At 47.4% G+C, this 16789-nt stretch overlaps 1 protein-coding gene across 2 annotated transcripts in view; it reads left to right on the forward strand.

Annotated features, from left to right (window-relative positions):
* The window catches only part of parp4 (poly (ADP-ribose) polymerase family, member 4), a 265891-nt gene that overhangs the window by 171153 nt on the left and 77949 nt on the right, over positions 1 to 16789 (forward strand). For both annotated transcript variants that reach the window (XM_070892180.1, XM_070892181.1), the window contains exon 25: positions 14496 to 14595. In XM_070892180.1, the coding sequence (XP_070748281.1) occupies positions 14496 to 14595 (100 nt within the window). The remainder of the gene's footprint in view (positions 1 to 14495; positions 14596 to 16789) is intronic.

A 16789-nucleotide genomic window follows, 5' to 3' on the forward strand; every position in this document is an offset into this window, starting at 1 on the left:
TCTGTGTGCCTCAGCTTTGCCTGATCCACATGTTTCTTGCAAATTTGCCCTTTCTTGAGCTTAATAACGAATACTCTGTTGCTCTCCTTGGCCATGACCATACCAGCGATCCATTTGGGGCCCTAACCATAGTTCAACACATATACAGGATCATTAACAGAAATCTCACGTGGCACAGTTGCACGATCACGGTACCCTTGTTGATTTTGTCTTCTGTATTCAACATGATTATTTAAATCCGGGTGTACCAGAGATAGCTTGGTCTTAAGATCTCTTTTCATCATAAGTTCAGCAGGCGAGACCCCTGTGAGTGTGTAGGGTCTTGTCCTGTAACTCAGCAGTATGCAGGACAAGCGAGTCTGCAGTGACCCTCGGATTACTCTCCTCATGCTTTGTTTGATAATTTGTACTACATGTTCAGCTTGCCCGTTGGACGCAGGCTTGAACGGTGCTGATCTTGCATGTTTTATGCCATTAAGTTTCACAAACTCCTGAAACTCCTGACTGGTGAAGCACGACCCATTGTCGCTCACTACTATGTCAGGCAGACCATGTGTCGCGAACATGACATTGAGATTCTCTATGGTTGCCAATAACGTGCTGGATGACATGATTATGCATTCTATCCACTTCGAATAAGCGTCCACCACCACTAAAAACTTCTTGCCCAGGAAGGGACCTGCAAATTCTACATGGATCCTGGACCAAGGTTTGGATGGCCACGACCACAGACTCAGCGGCGATTCCGCTGGTGCTTTGCTGAGCTGCATGCAAGTGTTGCACTGATGCACGCATGCTTCCAGCTCAGAATCAATTCCCGGCCACCATACATGGGACCTGGCGATGGCCTTCATCATCACTATACCCGGATGTGTTCTGTGTAACTCACGCACAAACTTCTCTCTCCCTTTCTTGGGCATTACAATGCAATTGCCCCACAATATGCAATCTGCTTGAATAGACAGTTCATCCTTGCGACGAATGTACGTTTTGGCCTCCTCGCACATTTGCTTAGGTATGGCAGACCAATCCCCTTTGAGGATGCAACCCTTTACCAATAAAATCGGGTCCTGGCTGCTCCAGGTCTTAACTTGTTGAGCCGTGACAGGGGTTCCTTCACTCTCAAAAGCATCCATGATTGACATTAGATCCGCCGGTTGTGGCGTTTCCACCTCCGGTGTGGACAACAGCAACCGGCTCAAAGCATGGGCACAATTCTCTGTGGCGAATGACATAATCATAGGCAATATAATGTCAGCGCCCACCTTTGGATGCGGGATGAAGCATTGGTATTGATACCTTTGCTCTCGGAAAACAATGAAATGAGTGGCTTGTGATCAGTCTCTAATTCGAGCCTCAGACTGAGCAGGTATTGATGCACTTTCTTACCACCGTAGACACACGCTAAAGCTTCTTTTTCTACCATGCTGTAGGCTCTTTCCGCTTTAGACAAACTTTTGGATGCATACGCGACACTTTGAAGATTCCCCGACTCATTGGCTTGTTGGAGTACGCAACCAATTCCATATGACGATGCGTCACAGGCCAAAACTAAACGTTTACATGGGTCATAAAGTACCAGCAGCTTGTTCGAGCAAAGCAGATTGGTGGCTTTCTCGAAAGCTCTGTCTTGCAATGTGCCCCACACCCAGTTGTCACCTTTTCTCAATAGCATGTGCAGTGGTTCTAGTAAGGTGCTCAATTTAGTTAGGAAGTTACCAAAGTAGTTGAGTAGACCCAGGAACGAAAGCAGTTCCGTCACATTCAGCGGCTTGCGTGCATTCTTGATGGCCTTGGTTTTCATGTCAGTAGGTCTGATGCCATCAGCGGTGATTTTCCTCCCGAGGAATTCGACCTCTGGTGCCATGAAGACACACTTCGAGCGTTTAAGTCTGAGTCCCATTCTATCCAAATGCAGTAGAACCTCATCCAGGTTGTTCAGATGTTCCTTGGAGTCATGACCGGTGATTAGGATGTCATTTTGGAACACGACGGTTCTGGGAACGGGCTTCAGTAGACTTTCCATATTCCTCTGGAATATTGCTGCAGCCAAGCACATTCCAAAAGGGCACCTGTGGTAAATAAACAGTCCTTTGTGCGTGTTAATGCATGTAAGTCTCTTCGACGTCTCGACCAACTCCTGCGTCATGTAGGCCGACGTTAAGTCCAGTTTTGTGAACGACTTCCCTCCGGCTAGCGTAGCAAACAAGTCATCAGCCTTCGGTAACGGGTACTGATCTTGTTTCGAAACTCTGTTGATCGTAACCTTGTAGTCTTCACAGATTCTGACTGTGCCATCACTTTTCAGTACAGGAACAATGGGGCTGACCCATTCATTAAATTCGACCGGTGATATGACCCCTTTATGCTGGAGTCTGTCCAGTTCAATTTTGACCTTCTCCCTCATCATATACGGCACTGCCCGAGCTTTATGATGGACGGGTCTTGCATCTGAGTCCACGTGGATCTGCACCTTGGCTATCGTGAAGTTGCTGATACCCGATTCGAACAGCAAGGGGAATTTGCTCAATACTTGGGCACATGTATCTTCCTCCGACGACAACGCCTTTATGTCATTCCAGTCGCATCTGATTTTCTCCAACCAGCTCCTGCCGAGCAGCGTTGGGCCAAGGCCTGGAACAATCCACAGCGGTAACTCATGAACCACGCCGTTAAATGACACATTAATTTGTGCACTGCCAATCACCTTTATCAGTTCTTTGGTGTACGTGCGCAGCTTGGCGTTAACAGGGCTCAGCTTGGGCCTCACAGTCTTAGTATCCCACAGCTTATAAAATGCCCTCTCGTTGATCAATTGACTTGCCCCCATGTCCAGTTCCATCGATACCGGTATCCCGTTAAACTTCACATTAACCAAAATTGGTTTACTCTTGGTCATGAAGGTGTGCAGTCCATACACTTCCTCCTCTGGCATCTCGGATTGCGTATCCGGATCCGTGCTAGTCTGACTCTCATCCTCCACATGGTGTGTCGCAGCTCGCTTGCTCATCTGCGGACATTTGTGCTGGAGATGTCCCACTCTCAGACAGCCTTTGCAACTATATTGCTTAAATTGGCACTGCTTGTGCCGATGATTTCCCCCACAATGCCAACATGGAGAAGTCGGATACATTCTCGCTGGCAGACTTTGGACAGCCACAGGTTTCGTGAATGCAGCCAGATAGGCCCTGCCATGTGCTGTTCTGCCGAATGCTGAATCAGTCGCATTTACAGTACTTGCCGAGCTTCGGTTCTTCACCGCTATTTGCTTTAGACTCTTGTCCATCGTCATACATGATTGAGAGATCTGGATGGCCCTTTTTAAATCCAATTCCTCCACCACCAGAAGTTTGCGCAGGATCACCTCGTGGTTGATACCGATAACAAAGAAGTCTCGCAGCATGTCTGCCAACACCGTCCCGAACTTGCATGGTTCCACTAGACGTCTCAGGTCGGCAACGAATTCCGCCACGCTCTGGCCCTCCGATCGAACGTGTGTATAAATCCTGTATCTCGAGATGATGATGCCGTTGTCTGGCATGAGGTGCTCCCGTACCAATGTACACAACTCCTCGTACGTTTTCTCTGTTGGATCACTAGGTATGAGTAGATTCTTTATCAGACTGTAGATCTTCGAACCGCACATAGTGAGGAACACGGCCCGGCGCCGATCTGCATCGTAGATCCCCTTCATTTTGTTGGCCACGAAGTACTGGTTCAAACGGCTCTCAAAGTCTTCCCAATCTTCTTCCTCCACGAATCGCTCTAAAAATCAATCGTGCTCATTTTGCAAACAAAGGTTCTTGTATTCTCATCGCCAAATGTTATGTCTGCAATAAAGGTTCAAACTGAGTACTGTTTGACTAAGCAAGGTGCAACCTTGGCTCTGCTTTATTTAGGCCCAAAGTGCCTGACTCTCAAAATGGCTGGCCTTTTATTCCTGAGCAGCACCATGTGCATGCTGCTCAGTGGCCTCCAACAATGACGCCATCTGGAGGCTACAAACAGAATGTACATACATGACACCCACCTATTTAGTTTAAATGATTCTTGATTGCTGCCATAATGTCACTCACAAGTCTCTTTATTTTAACTTGGTTTAGGTACAGCCTAACTCTCCAGTATCAGTTAGACTCATGGAATCATAGAATGGTTACAGTAGAGAAGGAGGCCCTTTGGCCCCTAGATCTCGTGCCAGCTCTCTGCAAGAACACTTCAGCTAGTCCCTGCACTTTTTTTTCCATCAGGTACTTATCCAATTTCTTTTTGAAAGCACTGATTGAGTTTGCCTCCACCACCCTTTCAGGCAGTGAATTCCAGATCATAACCACTCGCTGCATAAAAAAGTTATTTCTCATGTCTCCTTTGATTCTTTTGCCAATAACCTTAAATCTGTGTCCTCTGGTTCTCGGCCCTTCTGCCAATGGGAACAGTTTCTCTCTATCTGCTTTGTCCAGGCCCCACATGATTTTGAACACCTCTACCAAATCTCATATCAACCTTCTCTGCTCTGAGGAGAATGACCCCAGCTTCTCCAGTATATCCCCGTAACTGAAGTCCCTCCTCCCTGGAACCATTCTAATAAATCTTTTCTGCACCCTCTCTAAGGCCTTCACATCCTTCCTAAAATGCAGTGCCCACAATTGGGCGCAATACTCCAGTTGAGGCCGAACCAGCATTTTATAACGGTTCATCATAACTGCCTTGCTTTTGTACTCTATGCCTTTATTTATAAAGCCCAGGATCATGTATGCTGTTTTAACCAGTTTCTCAACCTGCCCTGCCACCTTCAACGATGTGTGTACATATACCCCCAGGTCTTTCTGTTCAAGCACCCACTTTAGGATTGTACCCTTTAGCTTATATTCCCTCTTCTTGTTCTTAGAAACGTAGAAAATAGGTGCAGAAGTAGGCCATTCGGCCCTTTGAGCCTGAACCATCATTCAATATAGATCATGGCTGATCATTCACCTCAGTACCCCTTTCCTGTTTTCTCTCCATACCCCTTGATCCCTTTAGCCGTCAGGACCATATCCAACCCCCTCTTGAATATATCTAACGAACTAGCATCAACAACTCTCTGTGGCAGAGAATTCCAGAGGTTAACAACTCTCTGAGTGAAGAAGTTTCTCCTTATCTCGGTCCTAAATGGTTTACCCCTTATCCTTAGACTGTGAACCCCATGTCTCCATTCTCCTCCAAACTCATTTGCCTATTACCATCCCTGCTCATTATTTGCCCACGTGAGCGGATTCAGCCAGGCACCAGCCAGGACCCTGTGTCCAACACCTTGGCCCACGGGGCAGCTCCACACCGGCTCTCCGCTGGGTCCAGGACCAGCCTCACCAGACAAAACCAACTCCGAGAACCGGACTCCAAACGTAGCAAAGGGACGGAGTGGGAGGCTACTGCAGTGCGCGAGTGCCTCACTTCCAGGTGGGACTTGGCCCACTGCTTGGGTTTCAGAGCAGCCCGGCTGTAGAGAGCGAAAAGCCCAGGGTCAAAAGGACCTTCTCCTGCGTCTGACAGTGGTGGGATCGGCTGGCACAGTTGGCATGTGATCACCTCCCTTGGGCATGTTTCATTGAACATTAATTGCCCAACCGCGCCAAAACTGGCCCCATTCAGCTCCACCTTCAATGTGATCAGCGTCTGCATCGCAACATGGACACGGCAACTGACCTGTGACCTGTACCCATGCTGGGTCCTCAGCCTACACCCAGCTCTCCTTTCTGCTGATGGCAGCCACTGAGGGTGAAATGCTCTTCCACCACCAAAGCCATCTCCCAGCATGCCAGCCGAGGGTCACGCCACTTGAGGGTTCCACCACAGCAACGGGCATTTCAGGTGGGCCCAACCCTAGCTGCACTGAATAAACTCACACACACAAGAACATAAGAAATAAGAGCAGGAGTAGGCCATTTGGCCCCTCGAGCCTGCTCCGCCATTCAATAAGATCATGGCTGATCTGATCATGGACCCAGTTCCACTTCCCTGCCCATTCCCCATAACCCTTTATTCCCTTATCGCTCAAAAATCTGTCTATCTCCGCCTTAAATATGTTCAATGACCCAGCCTTCACAGCTCTCTGGCGCAGAGAATTCCATAGATTTACAATCCTCAGAGAAGAAATTCCTCCTCAAATCAGTTTTAAATGGGCAGCCCCTTATTCTGAGACTATGCCCCCTAGTTTTAGTTTCCCCTATGAGTGGAAATATCCTCTCTGCATCTACCTTGTCGAGCCCCCTCATTATCTTATATTTCAATAAGATCACCTCTCATTCTTCTGAACACCAGTGTACTTCCTACCAAAATGTATCACTTTGCACTTTCCTGTGTTAAATTTCATCTGTCGCGTGTCCGCCCATTTCACCAGCCTGGCTATATCTCCTTGAAGTCTATCGCTATCCTCCTCACTGTTCACTACACTTCCAAGTTATATCTCATCTGCAAATTTTGATGTTTTGTCCTGTACACTCAAGTCCAAAACATTAACAAATATCAAGAAAAGCAGTGGTCCTACTACCAACCCCTGGGGAACACCATTGTATACCTTCCACCAGTCCGAAAAAAAACATGCACCGCTACTCTCTGTTTCCTGTCGCTGAGACAATTTCGTATCCATGCTGCCACTGTCTCTTTTATCCCATCGGCTTCAACTTTGCTGGAAAGCCTATTATGTGGCATGTTATCAAATGCCTTTTGGAAGTCCAGGTACGCCACATCAACCGCATTGCCCTCATCAGAAAACTTGATCAAGTTAGTTAAGTACAATATGCCTTTAACAAATCCGTGCTGGTTTTCCTTAGTTAATCCACACTTGTCCAAATGATTGTTAACTTTGCCCCTGATTATCGTTTCTAACAGCTTCCCCATTTTTGAACAAGGGTGTAACACTTTCACTTCTCCAGTCCTCTGGTACCACCCCAGTACCTAAGGAGGATTAGAAGATTATGGCCAGTACCTCCGCAATTTCCTCCTTAACTTCCCTCAGCATCCTAGGATGCATCCCATTTACTTTTAAGTACAGACATCCTTTCTAGTACCTCCTCTCTATCAATTTTTATCAATGTTTGTTCCATCCAGTATCTCAACAACCTTCTCTTTCACTATGACTTTGGCAGCATCTTCCTTGGTGAAGTCGAATGCAAAGTACTCATTTAGTACCTAAGCACATGCCCTCTGCCTCCATGCATAGGACTCTTTTTTGGTCCCTAATCGGCCCCACCCCTCCTCTTGCCCTTTATTATTTATATGCTTACAGAAGACTTTTGAATTCCCTTTTATGTTAGCTGCCAGTCTATTCTCATCCCCTCTCTTTGTCCCTTTTATTTTTTTTTCACTTCCCCTCTGAACTTTCTATATTCAGCCTGATTTACACTTGTATTCTCAACCTGACATCTGTCATACGCACTCTTTTTCTGCTTCACCTTACTCTCTATCTCTTTCGTCATCCAGGGAGCTCTGGCTTTAGATGCCCCTCGTGGGAATGTATCTGAACTGTACCCGAACCATCTCCCCTTTAAAGGCAGCCCATTGTTCAATTACAGTTTTGCCTGCCAATTTTTGAATCCAATTTACTGGGCCAGATCCGTTCTTAACCCACTGAAGTTTGCCTTGCTCCAGTTAAATATTTTCACTCTAGATTGCTCGTTGTCCTTTTCCATAGCTAATCTAAACCTTATGATATTATGATCACTGTTCCCTAAATATTCCTCTACTGACACTTGCTCCACTTGACCACCTCATTCCCTAGAACCAGATCCAGCAATGCCTCCTTCCTCATTGGGCTGATCAAGAAAGTTCTCCTGAACGCACTTCAGAAATTCTTCCCCTCTCTGCCTTTTACACTATTACTATCCCACTCTATTCAGTTTTCACCAGTTAACTGCGCCGTTTTTTGGCGCGCCAGTTTTTTTTGCATAAATTAAAATATCCAAGTTTCCCCAAAGTTTCTGCACCAGCATAACTCAGTTACGATTTTTTTAGGTTTGTTTTTTTTTTGCGTCATAGGGAGCGTAATTTGATGTCTGCGCCAGTTTTTCAGATTTAAGCAAGTTTGGCCAACTTATATTTTTTCAAGGACAGTGTATGTGACCACTCCCAAAAAACCTTCTGGGCACAACAGAAAAACCAGCGCACATTAAAAAATTGGCACAGAAAGACACCATTGTTTTTAGGCAAAGTTTTGGAGGGAGTCAAGAAGACAAAGAATATACATCATGAAACTTAATTTTTTCAAAACCAAAAGGGAGAGAATTGAAGTCTAGTGCAATTCTTTAATTGATTTTTTTCAAAGTACCACCCCACCACTGAACATCTCCTCACCGGGCTCGAGGGTCGGAGCGTTGGCCAGCAGAATCGCTCCCTCGTCCGGACACGGGCTCAGGGCTCGGCTTCAAAAGAAGCCCAGGGGTTGGGGTGTGGGGTGGGATGTTGGAAGCGGAACTGAAGGCATGAGCACCCTTAGATATACAGCAGCTTCAAAAGAAGCCTGGGGACGGGGGGTGAGGGAGTGCGGTGGAAGGCGAACTGAAGGGATGAGAACCCTCAGTCATACAACAGTTTCAAAATAAGCCCCGGGGTCGGGGGGGGGGGTGGGCGGGGGCAATGGGTGGCGGACACCGAGCCCGTGTCCAAGCGAGGGAGCGATTCTGCCGGCCGACCCGCGAGCCTGGTGAGGAGACGTTCGGATGGTGGTGAGGTGGTACTTTGGAAAAAAAAATCAAGAATTAAAGAATTGCGTTAGACTTCGTTGCCCCAAATGTCTTCATTGAATGCCTAGCTTCCTGTTCTAAGCAAACCTATTGCGCATATGCAGACCAGGGTGTGGTCCATACTAGGGCGTCGACCTTCGGGAAAGGGAGAGGAAAGAAGGTTTGAGTCCTTTGTCCTGCTGTTTTGAGCTTCTTGCAAAGCTACAATTTAATTATAGCGGCAATATTGATCATGCCATACCTCGTGCAAGCCTTCTGCATGGTGGTGCTGCGGAGGAGACGATTGATTCGACATCATCGCATAAGGAACCTCAGAGCACGTAGGATGATGGGCAGGAGACCTTACCCACATCGGGTATATCGAGGCAGGTGTTCATACCTTCAGCTGAGTGATGCAGACTGTGAGAAGGTTGCGTTTCCGCAAAGAAATTGGAACTGAGATCTGTGAGTTAGTAAAAGCAGACCTGCAACCTAGAAGCATCAGGAGGACTGCTTTGTCAGTTGAAGTGAAGGTTACAGCTGCACTTTCATTCTCTGCATCTGGATCATTCCAGGCCACAACTGGGGATGTGTGCGCCATTTCTCAACATGCAACACATATCTGCATTCGACAGGTGACTGCTGCACTATATGCCCAGAGGAGTGACTACATAAAGTTCCCTATGACCGCCCAGGCAATGCATGACAGGGCTAAGGGCTTTTCCAAGATTGCTGGCTTCCCAAAGGTACAGGGCTGCATTGATTGTACCCACATCCGCTTGCAAGCACCTTTGGAGGATTCCGAGATGTACAGGAACAGAAAAGGCTTCCACTCTGTGAATGTGCTGCTCATCTGTGACGACATGCATCGCATCATGTCAGTTGATGCGAGATACCCTGGGAGCATCCATGATGCATTAATCCTACACGAGAGCGCTATATCTACCATGTTTCAGCAGCAGCCAGAAGGGCAGAGCTGGCTGCTGGGAGACAAAGGGTACGGCCTCGCCACCTGGCTCATGACGCCCCCACGCATAAACTGGACGGAAGCTGACCAGGAATACAACATGTCACACATTGCAACGTGCAGCATAATAGAGAGGACCATTGGCATCTTGAAGCAGCGTTTCCGATGCCTGGACCATTCCGGAGCGCTACTTGCAATACTCCCCTGATATTGTCGGTCAGTTTACTGTTGTGTGCTGCATGCTGCATAACTTAGCCATCATGAGGCAGCAGCAGCTGGTAGGAGAAGACACACATGAGGTGAGAGCGGCTGATGATGAGGAGGAATATGCAGACGATGGATGATGATGAGGAGAAGGAGGAGAAAGCCATCCAACTACTTGAACCCGGAGCACAACCGTGGAGGAGGGCGGGCTGTCGTGCCCCTTTAACGATTGCTCAAGCCTTGCGCCAGCAGCTCATCCGTGAACGTTTTGCTGCCTGAAGGCTCAGTGGCAACTATTCCAAATGGACCATATTTATTCTTTGGACCTGTTCCGTAATGTTGTGTTATTATAATGGAAGAAATAATGGAAATGATTCTTCTTTAGTTCAAAAAGTTGTGTTAATAATGGAAGAAATAATGGAAATAATTCTTCTTTAGTTCAAAAAGTTGTGTTAATAATGGAACAAATAATGGCAATGATTCAATTATAATTTAAAATATATTTTATTCAAAAATTTAACCAACACTTGTTTGTACTTAACTTAACTTTAATAAAAATATTCTTGTATGAAACTTTAAAGTTTTCAGTTAAGATCACTTACAAACTTTAAGATCACTTACAAGCTTTTAAACTTGTAAATTTACATAACTTACAAAAAACTTTTAAGTTGAGAACAGTTCCAACAGTAACAACAATAATAATAACAAAAACAGCAGCAAAGAAAGGCTGCACCCATCTCTCCTCCACCTTATTCTAAGACCACCCGCTGCGCTTGGTCTTGGTGACCTCACCCCTGCCCACAGGCGGTGGTGCAGCATTTCTCGGGTTGATACCAAGCTTATTCTTTCGAGCATCTCAGGTAATGCGCACTTCTTGATTGGGGGGGGGCGAGGGCAGTCGGTAATGTGGAAGGCCTGGCTTGGGCCTCTTCAGAGGCTGGTCTGGGTATTGGAGTGGCAATTGATTTTGTCGATGGCTGCGGGGTCTGGGCGTGTTCCCTTATTGCAGCAGCTAACTCCGACATTCCCTCACTCGTGCCCTGACAGTGTCTCAACTGCCTGCAACATTCCCTCCCTCATGTTCACCGACAAAGTTCCCATTTCTCGTGAGAGTGTTGTTACTTCTCCTGACAGTCCCGATACCTCATCACTCACCCCACTGATTGCGTAAGGTGAATGCTCTCCACACTCAGTGCCATCATCTAAACCACATCTGTCATATCCTGCACCTCAGGAGAGCGCTGTCGAACTCTCCTTCTCCTCCACACCCTGGTTGTGGCTCGCTGAATCCCACTGGGACCCGCAGCCTCGGACGGTGGGTCCCTGGGTGTGCCTCGCTACATCCCATTGGGACCCGCAGCCTCGGACGGTGGAGCCTTGGGTGTGCCTTGTTGCACCCCACTGGAATCCCCAGCTTCGGACTGTGAGAAATCATGGAATGTCCCAACACTCGTACCATTCAGGAAAGGGGCTGGCACCTCAATGGGCGGCTCCTGCACCTCCAACAGTGGGGGCTTCATCCTCCCCCTCACCCCTATGCTCTTGGTCTGGAAGGACGGATTGGAACATGTTCTCCTCTTCAGGCTCCTCCGCGTCTGAATCATCTTCTGCATCGGCTTCAGCCTCGTCAGGGTTGGCCTCATGTTCTGCAAAATATAACAGAACAGACAAATGGTTAGCAGCAGAGGAGGGGACAGGGTGGGTGGCATGAGTAGACTCACACAGTGCAGGCAGCAGGCTGATTTGAAGGACCACGATGAATGATAGCACATTGCATCAACCGAAGCGTAGCTGAAGGAGACATCCCCGTGAACTGAAGCATGGCTAGCCCCGCACACAGTACTTAACATTTAGCAAAGCCAGACTCTGGAATTTTCAGGACATACCCTCTCCCTCGAGTTTGAGCTCAGCTTGTGCAGTGGTGGTTGCTTTTCTCCAGGCAAGACCCATCAAAGCAGCGACCCTCTCTTCCAAGAGTGTCAATGGGTGCAGATTTTCTGGGCCTCCTCCTGTTCGAGTTCTTTTCCTTTTGTTGTGTGCCACCTTCCTCTGCAAAGATGAAAATACATCTTTTTAGAGAGGGTGTCTTTCTGCTGGGTGGGACACACAGATGGTCATATTTACAATTGCAATTCCAGTGAATAAATGAAAATATTACTTGCACTAACTACTTGACCAAGATCCTGCAACTTCTTTTTGCACTGGCCTCCAGACCTCGGGGTGGTCACCATTGCACAGTAATCTTTTGCAAGTTGGTTCCAGCGTTTCTTCATTTCTTTTGGTGAAACTTTTATGTGACCTCTGCTGGTGTCCAGCTCATGCCATCTGGTCTCAATTACAGTAACCAGGGCCTCCACTTCATCCTGTGAGAAATTCTTGGTCCTTGAGCCACGTTGCATAATGCAGCTCTGATTTTTCCACTGAGAATTAAAGTTCTCACACACAACTGGCTCTTTAAAAATGGCCGAATACAGACCGGAAGCTGTACTGGGCATGTGCGCCCATTAGCAGCCATGTAAAAAACTTCATTTTTTTTCTTGCACATGTGCAGAATGGGGGACATCGTTTTTTTGGCGCAGACATTAGGCTGCAGCCCCCGAAGCTAAAGGACAAGCTGCACGGCGGCAACTTCAAAAATTAGAATGGGGAAACTTGCAAGTTATTTTTTTGGAGTAGTCGAGGCCAAAAAATACGGGTGTAACTCTTGTAATACGCTAAAAAAATGCCATTGGGGAAAATTGAGCCCTATATTATGATAATTGAAGTCCCCCATTATCACTACTCTAGATTTTGCACCTATCTGTAATTTCCCTACAAATTTACTCCTCTATATCTCTCCCACTAGTTGATGGTCTATAGAATACACCTAGTGGTGTAATGTCACCTGTATTGTTTCTTAACACTAACCAAATAGATTCTGTCCTTGGCCCCTCCAGGACATCCTCTCTCCAGCACTGTAATATTCTCCTTAACCAATACTGCCACCCACCTCCTTTCTTTCTTTTTTTATTTTTCCTGAACACCTTATATCCAGGAATTCTTAAAGCCCAATCCTGCCCTTTTTTGATCCAGGTCTCCGTTATTGCCCAACCTCATATTCCCATGTGGCTGTTTGTGCCTGCAGCTCATCAACCTTACCACACTTTGTGCATTCACACACATGCACTGTAAACTTAGATCTTATATTCTCTCTTATTTGACCCCACCTAATACCATACTATTTCTTAGTCTAGTGCTCTCTGTCTCGCCCAGTTCGTTGTGCCCTTTGTTTCTCCTTTCTAATGCTACATCCTGGTGCCAATCCCCCTGCCAAATTAGTTTAAACCCTCCCCAACAGCAACCCCCCCCCGTGAGGACTTTGGTTCCGGCTCTTTTGAGGTGCAACCCGTCTGGCCTGTACAGGTCCCACCTCCCCAGAACCTAGGAATCTAAAGCCCTCACTTCTGCATCATCTCTCCAGCCACGCATTTATCTGCTCTATCCTCCTATTTCTATACTCATTAGTTCATGGCACCGGGAGTAATCCAGAGATTCCTACCTTTGAGGTCCTGCTTTTTAATCTCTTTCTTAGCTCCCTAAAATCTGCCTGCAGGACCTCATCCCTCTTTCTGCCTATGTCATTGGCACCGATATGGACCATGACCGCTGGCTGTTCACCCTCCCCCTGCCCCCCTACCCTCTCAGAATTTTCTGCAGCCACTCATTGACATCCTTGACTTTGGCACCAGGGGGGGGGCAACATACCATCCTGGAATCACATCTGCGGCCGCAGAAATGCATGTCTGTTCACCCAACAATCGAATCCCCTACCAATATTGCTTTCCCGAACTGCCTCTTCTTCCTCTGTACAGCTGTTGTGGTGGAGCCTGGTCTCCAGTCATCCTGGCCACTGGACCAGGACCTTGCTCCTTCAAGCCCGTGTGATGGCTGGTGTGCAAAGGCCACCCCACGTTAAAAGAATTCACGCACAGGCATCTTCCACCATTTAAAATAAGTTCATTGGTCACCTGAGTGCTCATTTTTGGTGTGGAGGTGAGTCGTCCTCGACCCCTATGATGATGATGTACAACTGAGCCACCCGTGGTGCCGTGGACTTTAGATTTCTATTGCCTCATTTTTTATATCCAATTGCTTTATTGGACAGAAGTTTGAGATCAGTTCACAGTGACTTTCTGTCTCCCCGCCCCCCTCCCCCCAACCCCCCACCCCAACCTCACCACACCCATTCTAGTTTCCTTCTGAAGTGCCTGGTCTTCATTTGGCTTGCTTCTATGATGGTATTGCTGAGGTTCGGAACTGTGGCCATGAAATGGATAATCAGCAACTCCATGGCAGAGCTTCAATCTTCATTTATGACGAGTGAAACTCTATAGCTTCACTTAAATCCTCAGTCATTCCCACTTCCTCTTTTTCTGACAGGTTTGAACCTCGGGTGTAGCAAGAGAGATATCAAACCCTCTAGTCTTCTTCCTTCTCCAACCCCTACACAGTCCAGTTCAATATTTCTCTATTTAATCGTAGTTAGTGTCTTCAGATCTCTCGATATGATAAATATTTGCAATTGCACACATAGCATACATCACAACATCATGACTTGTGAAACATTTAATTACTGTATTTTCCATTAGATCGACAGCAAATCGACATATGCTGAGAATCTTGGCACAACATGGGGGAGGAGCACATGAGATTTTTGATAATAATACCAGATTCAGCTGGAAAGCAAAGGTAGGTTTCTTTTGCTTTAAGGATGGTCTATAATGTATTTTTATTTCTGTATAAATATATATATATTTTGGGAGTAAGAAAGGTGCTCATCAAGATGGTGAATTTAAATGATGATGAAAAGCTTAGTGAAATGTATTTTTTAATACCGGAGAATATAGCATATCTAATATTGAACCATACAGACCAGGTTCATCATCATAGGCGGTCCCTTGAAATCGAGGAAGACTTGCTTCCACTCTAAAAGTGAGTCCTTAGGTGACTGAACAGTCCAATACGGGAATGACAGTCTCTGTCACAGGTGGGACGGACAGTCTTTGAACGAAAAGGTGGGTGTGAAGACTGGTTTGCCGCACGTTCCTTCCGCTGCCTGTGCTTGCTTTCTGCATGCTCTCGGCGATAAAACTCGAGGTGCTCAGCGCCCTCCCGGATGCACTTCCTCCACTTAGGGCGGTCTTTGGCCAGGGATTCCCAGGTGTCGGTGGGGATGTTGCATTTTACTTGAAACGTTTCCTCTGCCCACCTGGGGCTCACTTGCCATGTAGGAGTTCAGAATAGAGCGCTTGCTTTGGGAGTCTTATATTAGGCATGTGAACAATGTGACCCGCCCAACGGAGCTAGTCGAGTATGGTCAGTGCTTCGATGCTGGGGATGTTGGCCTGATCAAGGACGCTAAAGTTGGTGCAGGGAATTTGCAGGATCTTGTGGAGACATCGTTGATGGTATTTCTCCAGCGATTTAAGGTGTCTACTGTATATGATCCACACCTCTGAGCCTTACAGGAGGGCAGGTATCACTACAGCCCTGTAGACCAATTGTTGGGGTGACTATAAGGCACTACTATTTCAGTATCCATTTGTAAAAGTGTAGGGAAAATCAGTCAGTGTTCATGCTCAATGATTTCTGCTGAGATCATCATAGGCAGTCCCTCGGAATCGAGGAAGACTTACTTCCACTCTTAGCATGAGTTCTTAGGTGACTGTACAGTCCAATACGAGAACCACAGTCTCTGTCACAGGTGGGACAGATAGTCGTTGAGGGAAAGGGTGGGCAGGGAGCTTGGTTTGCCGCACGCTCCTTCCGCTGCCTGTGCTTGATTTCTGCATGCTTTCGGCGACGAGACTCAAGGAGCTCAGCACCCTCCCGAATGCACTTCCTCCACTTAGGACGGTCTATGGCCAAGGACTCCCAGGTGTCAGTGGGGATGTCGCACTTTATCAGGGAGGCTTTGAGGGTGTCCTTGTAACATTTCCTCTGCCCGCCTTTGGCTTGTTTGTCGTGGACGAGTTCCGAGTAGAGAGCTTGCTTTGGGAGTCTCGTGTCTGGCATGCAAACAATGTGGCCTGCCCAGCGGAGCTGATCAAGTGTGGTCAGTGCTTCAATGCTGGGGATGTTGGCCTGGACGAGGATGCTAATGTTGATGCGTCTGTCCTCCCAGGGGATTTGCAGGATCTTGCAGAGACATCGCTGGTGGTATTTCTCCAGCAGCTTGAGGTGTCTAATGTACATGATCCATGTCTCTGAGCCATACAGGAGGATGGGTATTACTACGGCCCTGTAGACCATGAGCTTGGTGACAGTTTTGAGGGACTGATCTTCAAATATTCTTTTCCTCAGGCGGCCAAAGACTGCACTGGCGCACTGGAGGCGGTGTTGGATCTCATCATCAATGCCTGCTCTTGTTGATAGGAGGCTCCCAAGATATGGGAAATGGTCCACGTTGTCCAGGCCGTGCCGTGGGTCTTGATGTTTGGGGGCAGTGCTGTGCGGCGAGGACAGGCTGGTGGAGGACCTTTGTCTTACTAATGTTTAGTGTAAGGCCCATGCATTCGTACGCCTTGGTAAATATGTCGACTATGTCCTGGAGTTCAGCCTCTGTGTGTGCACAGATGCAGACGTCGTCCACGTACTGTAGCTCGACGACAGAGGTTGGAGTGATCTTGGACCTGGCCTGGAGACGGTGAAGGTTGAACATCTTCCCGCTGGTTCTGTAGTTTAGTTCCACTCCAGCGGGGAACTTATCAACTGTGAGGTGGAGCATGGCAACGAGGAAGATTGAGAAGAGGGTTGGGGTGATGACGCAGCCCTGCTTGACCCCGGTCCGGACATGAATTGGGTCTGTGATGGATCCGTTGTTAAGGATCACGGCTTACATGTCGTCGTGGAGCAGGCGGAGTATGGTGACTTACTTTTGGGG

This window comes from Pristiophorus japonicus, chromosome 10 (genome assembly GCF_044704955.1).
Source record: "Pristiophorus japonicus isolate sPriJap1 chromosome 10, sPriJap1.hap1, whole genome shotgun sequence".
NCBI classification, from domain to species: Eukaryota; Metazoa; Chordata; class Chondrichthyes; family Pristiophoridae; genus Pristiophorus; species Pristiophorus japonicus.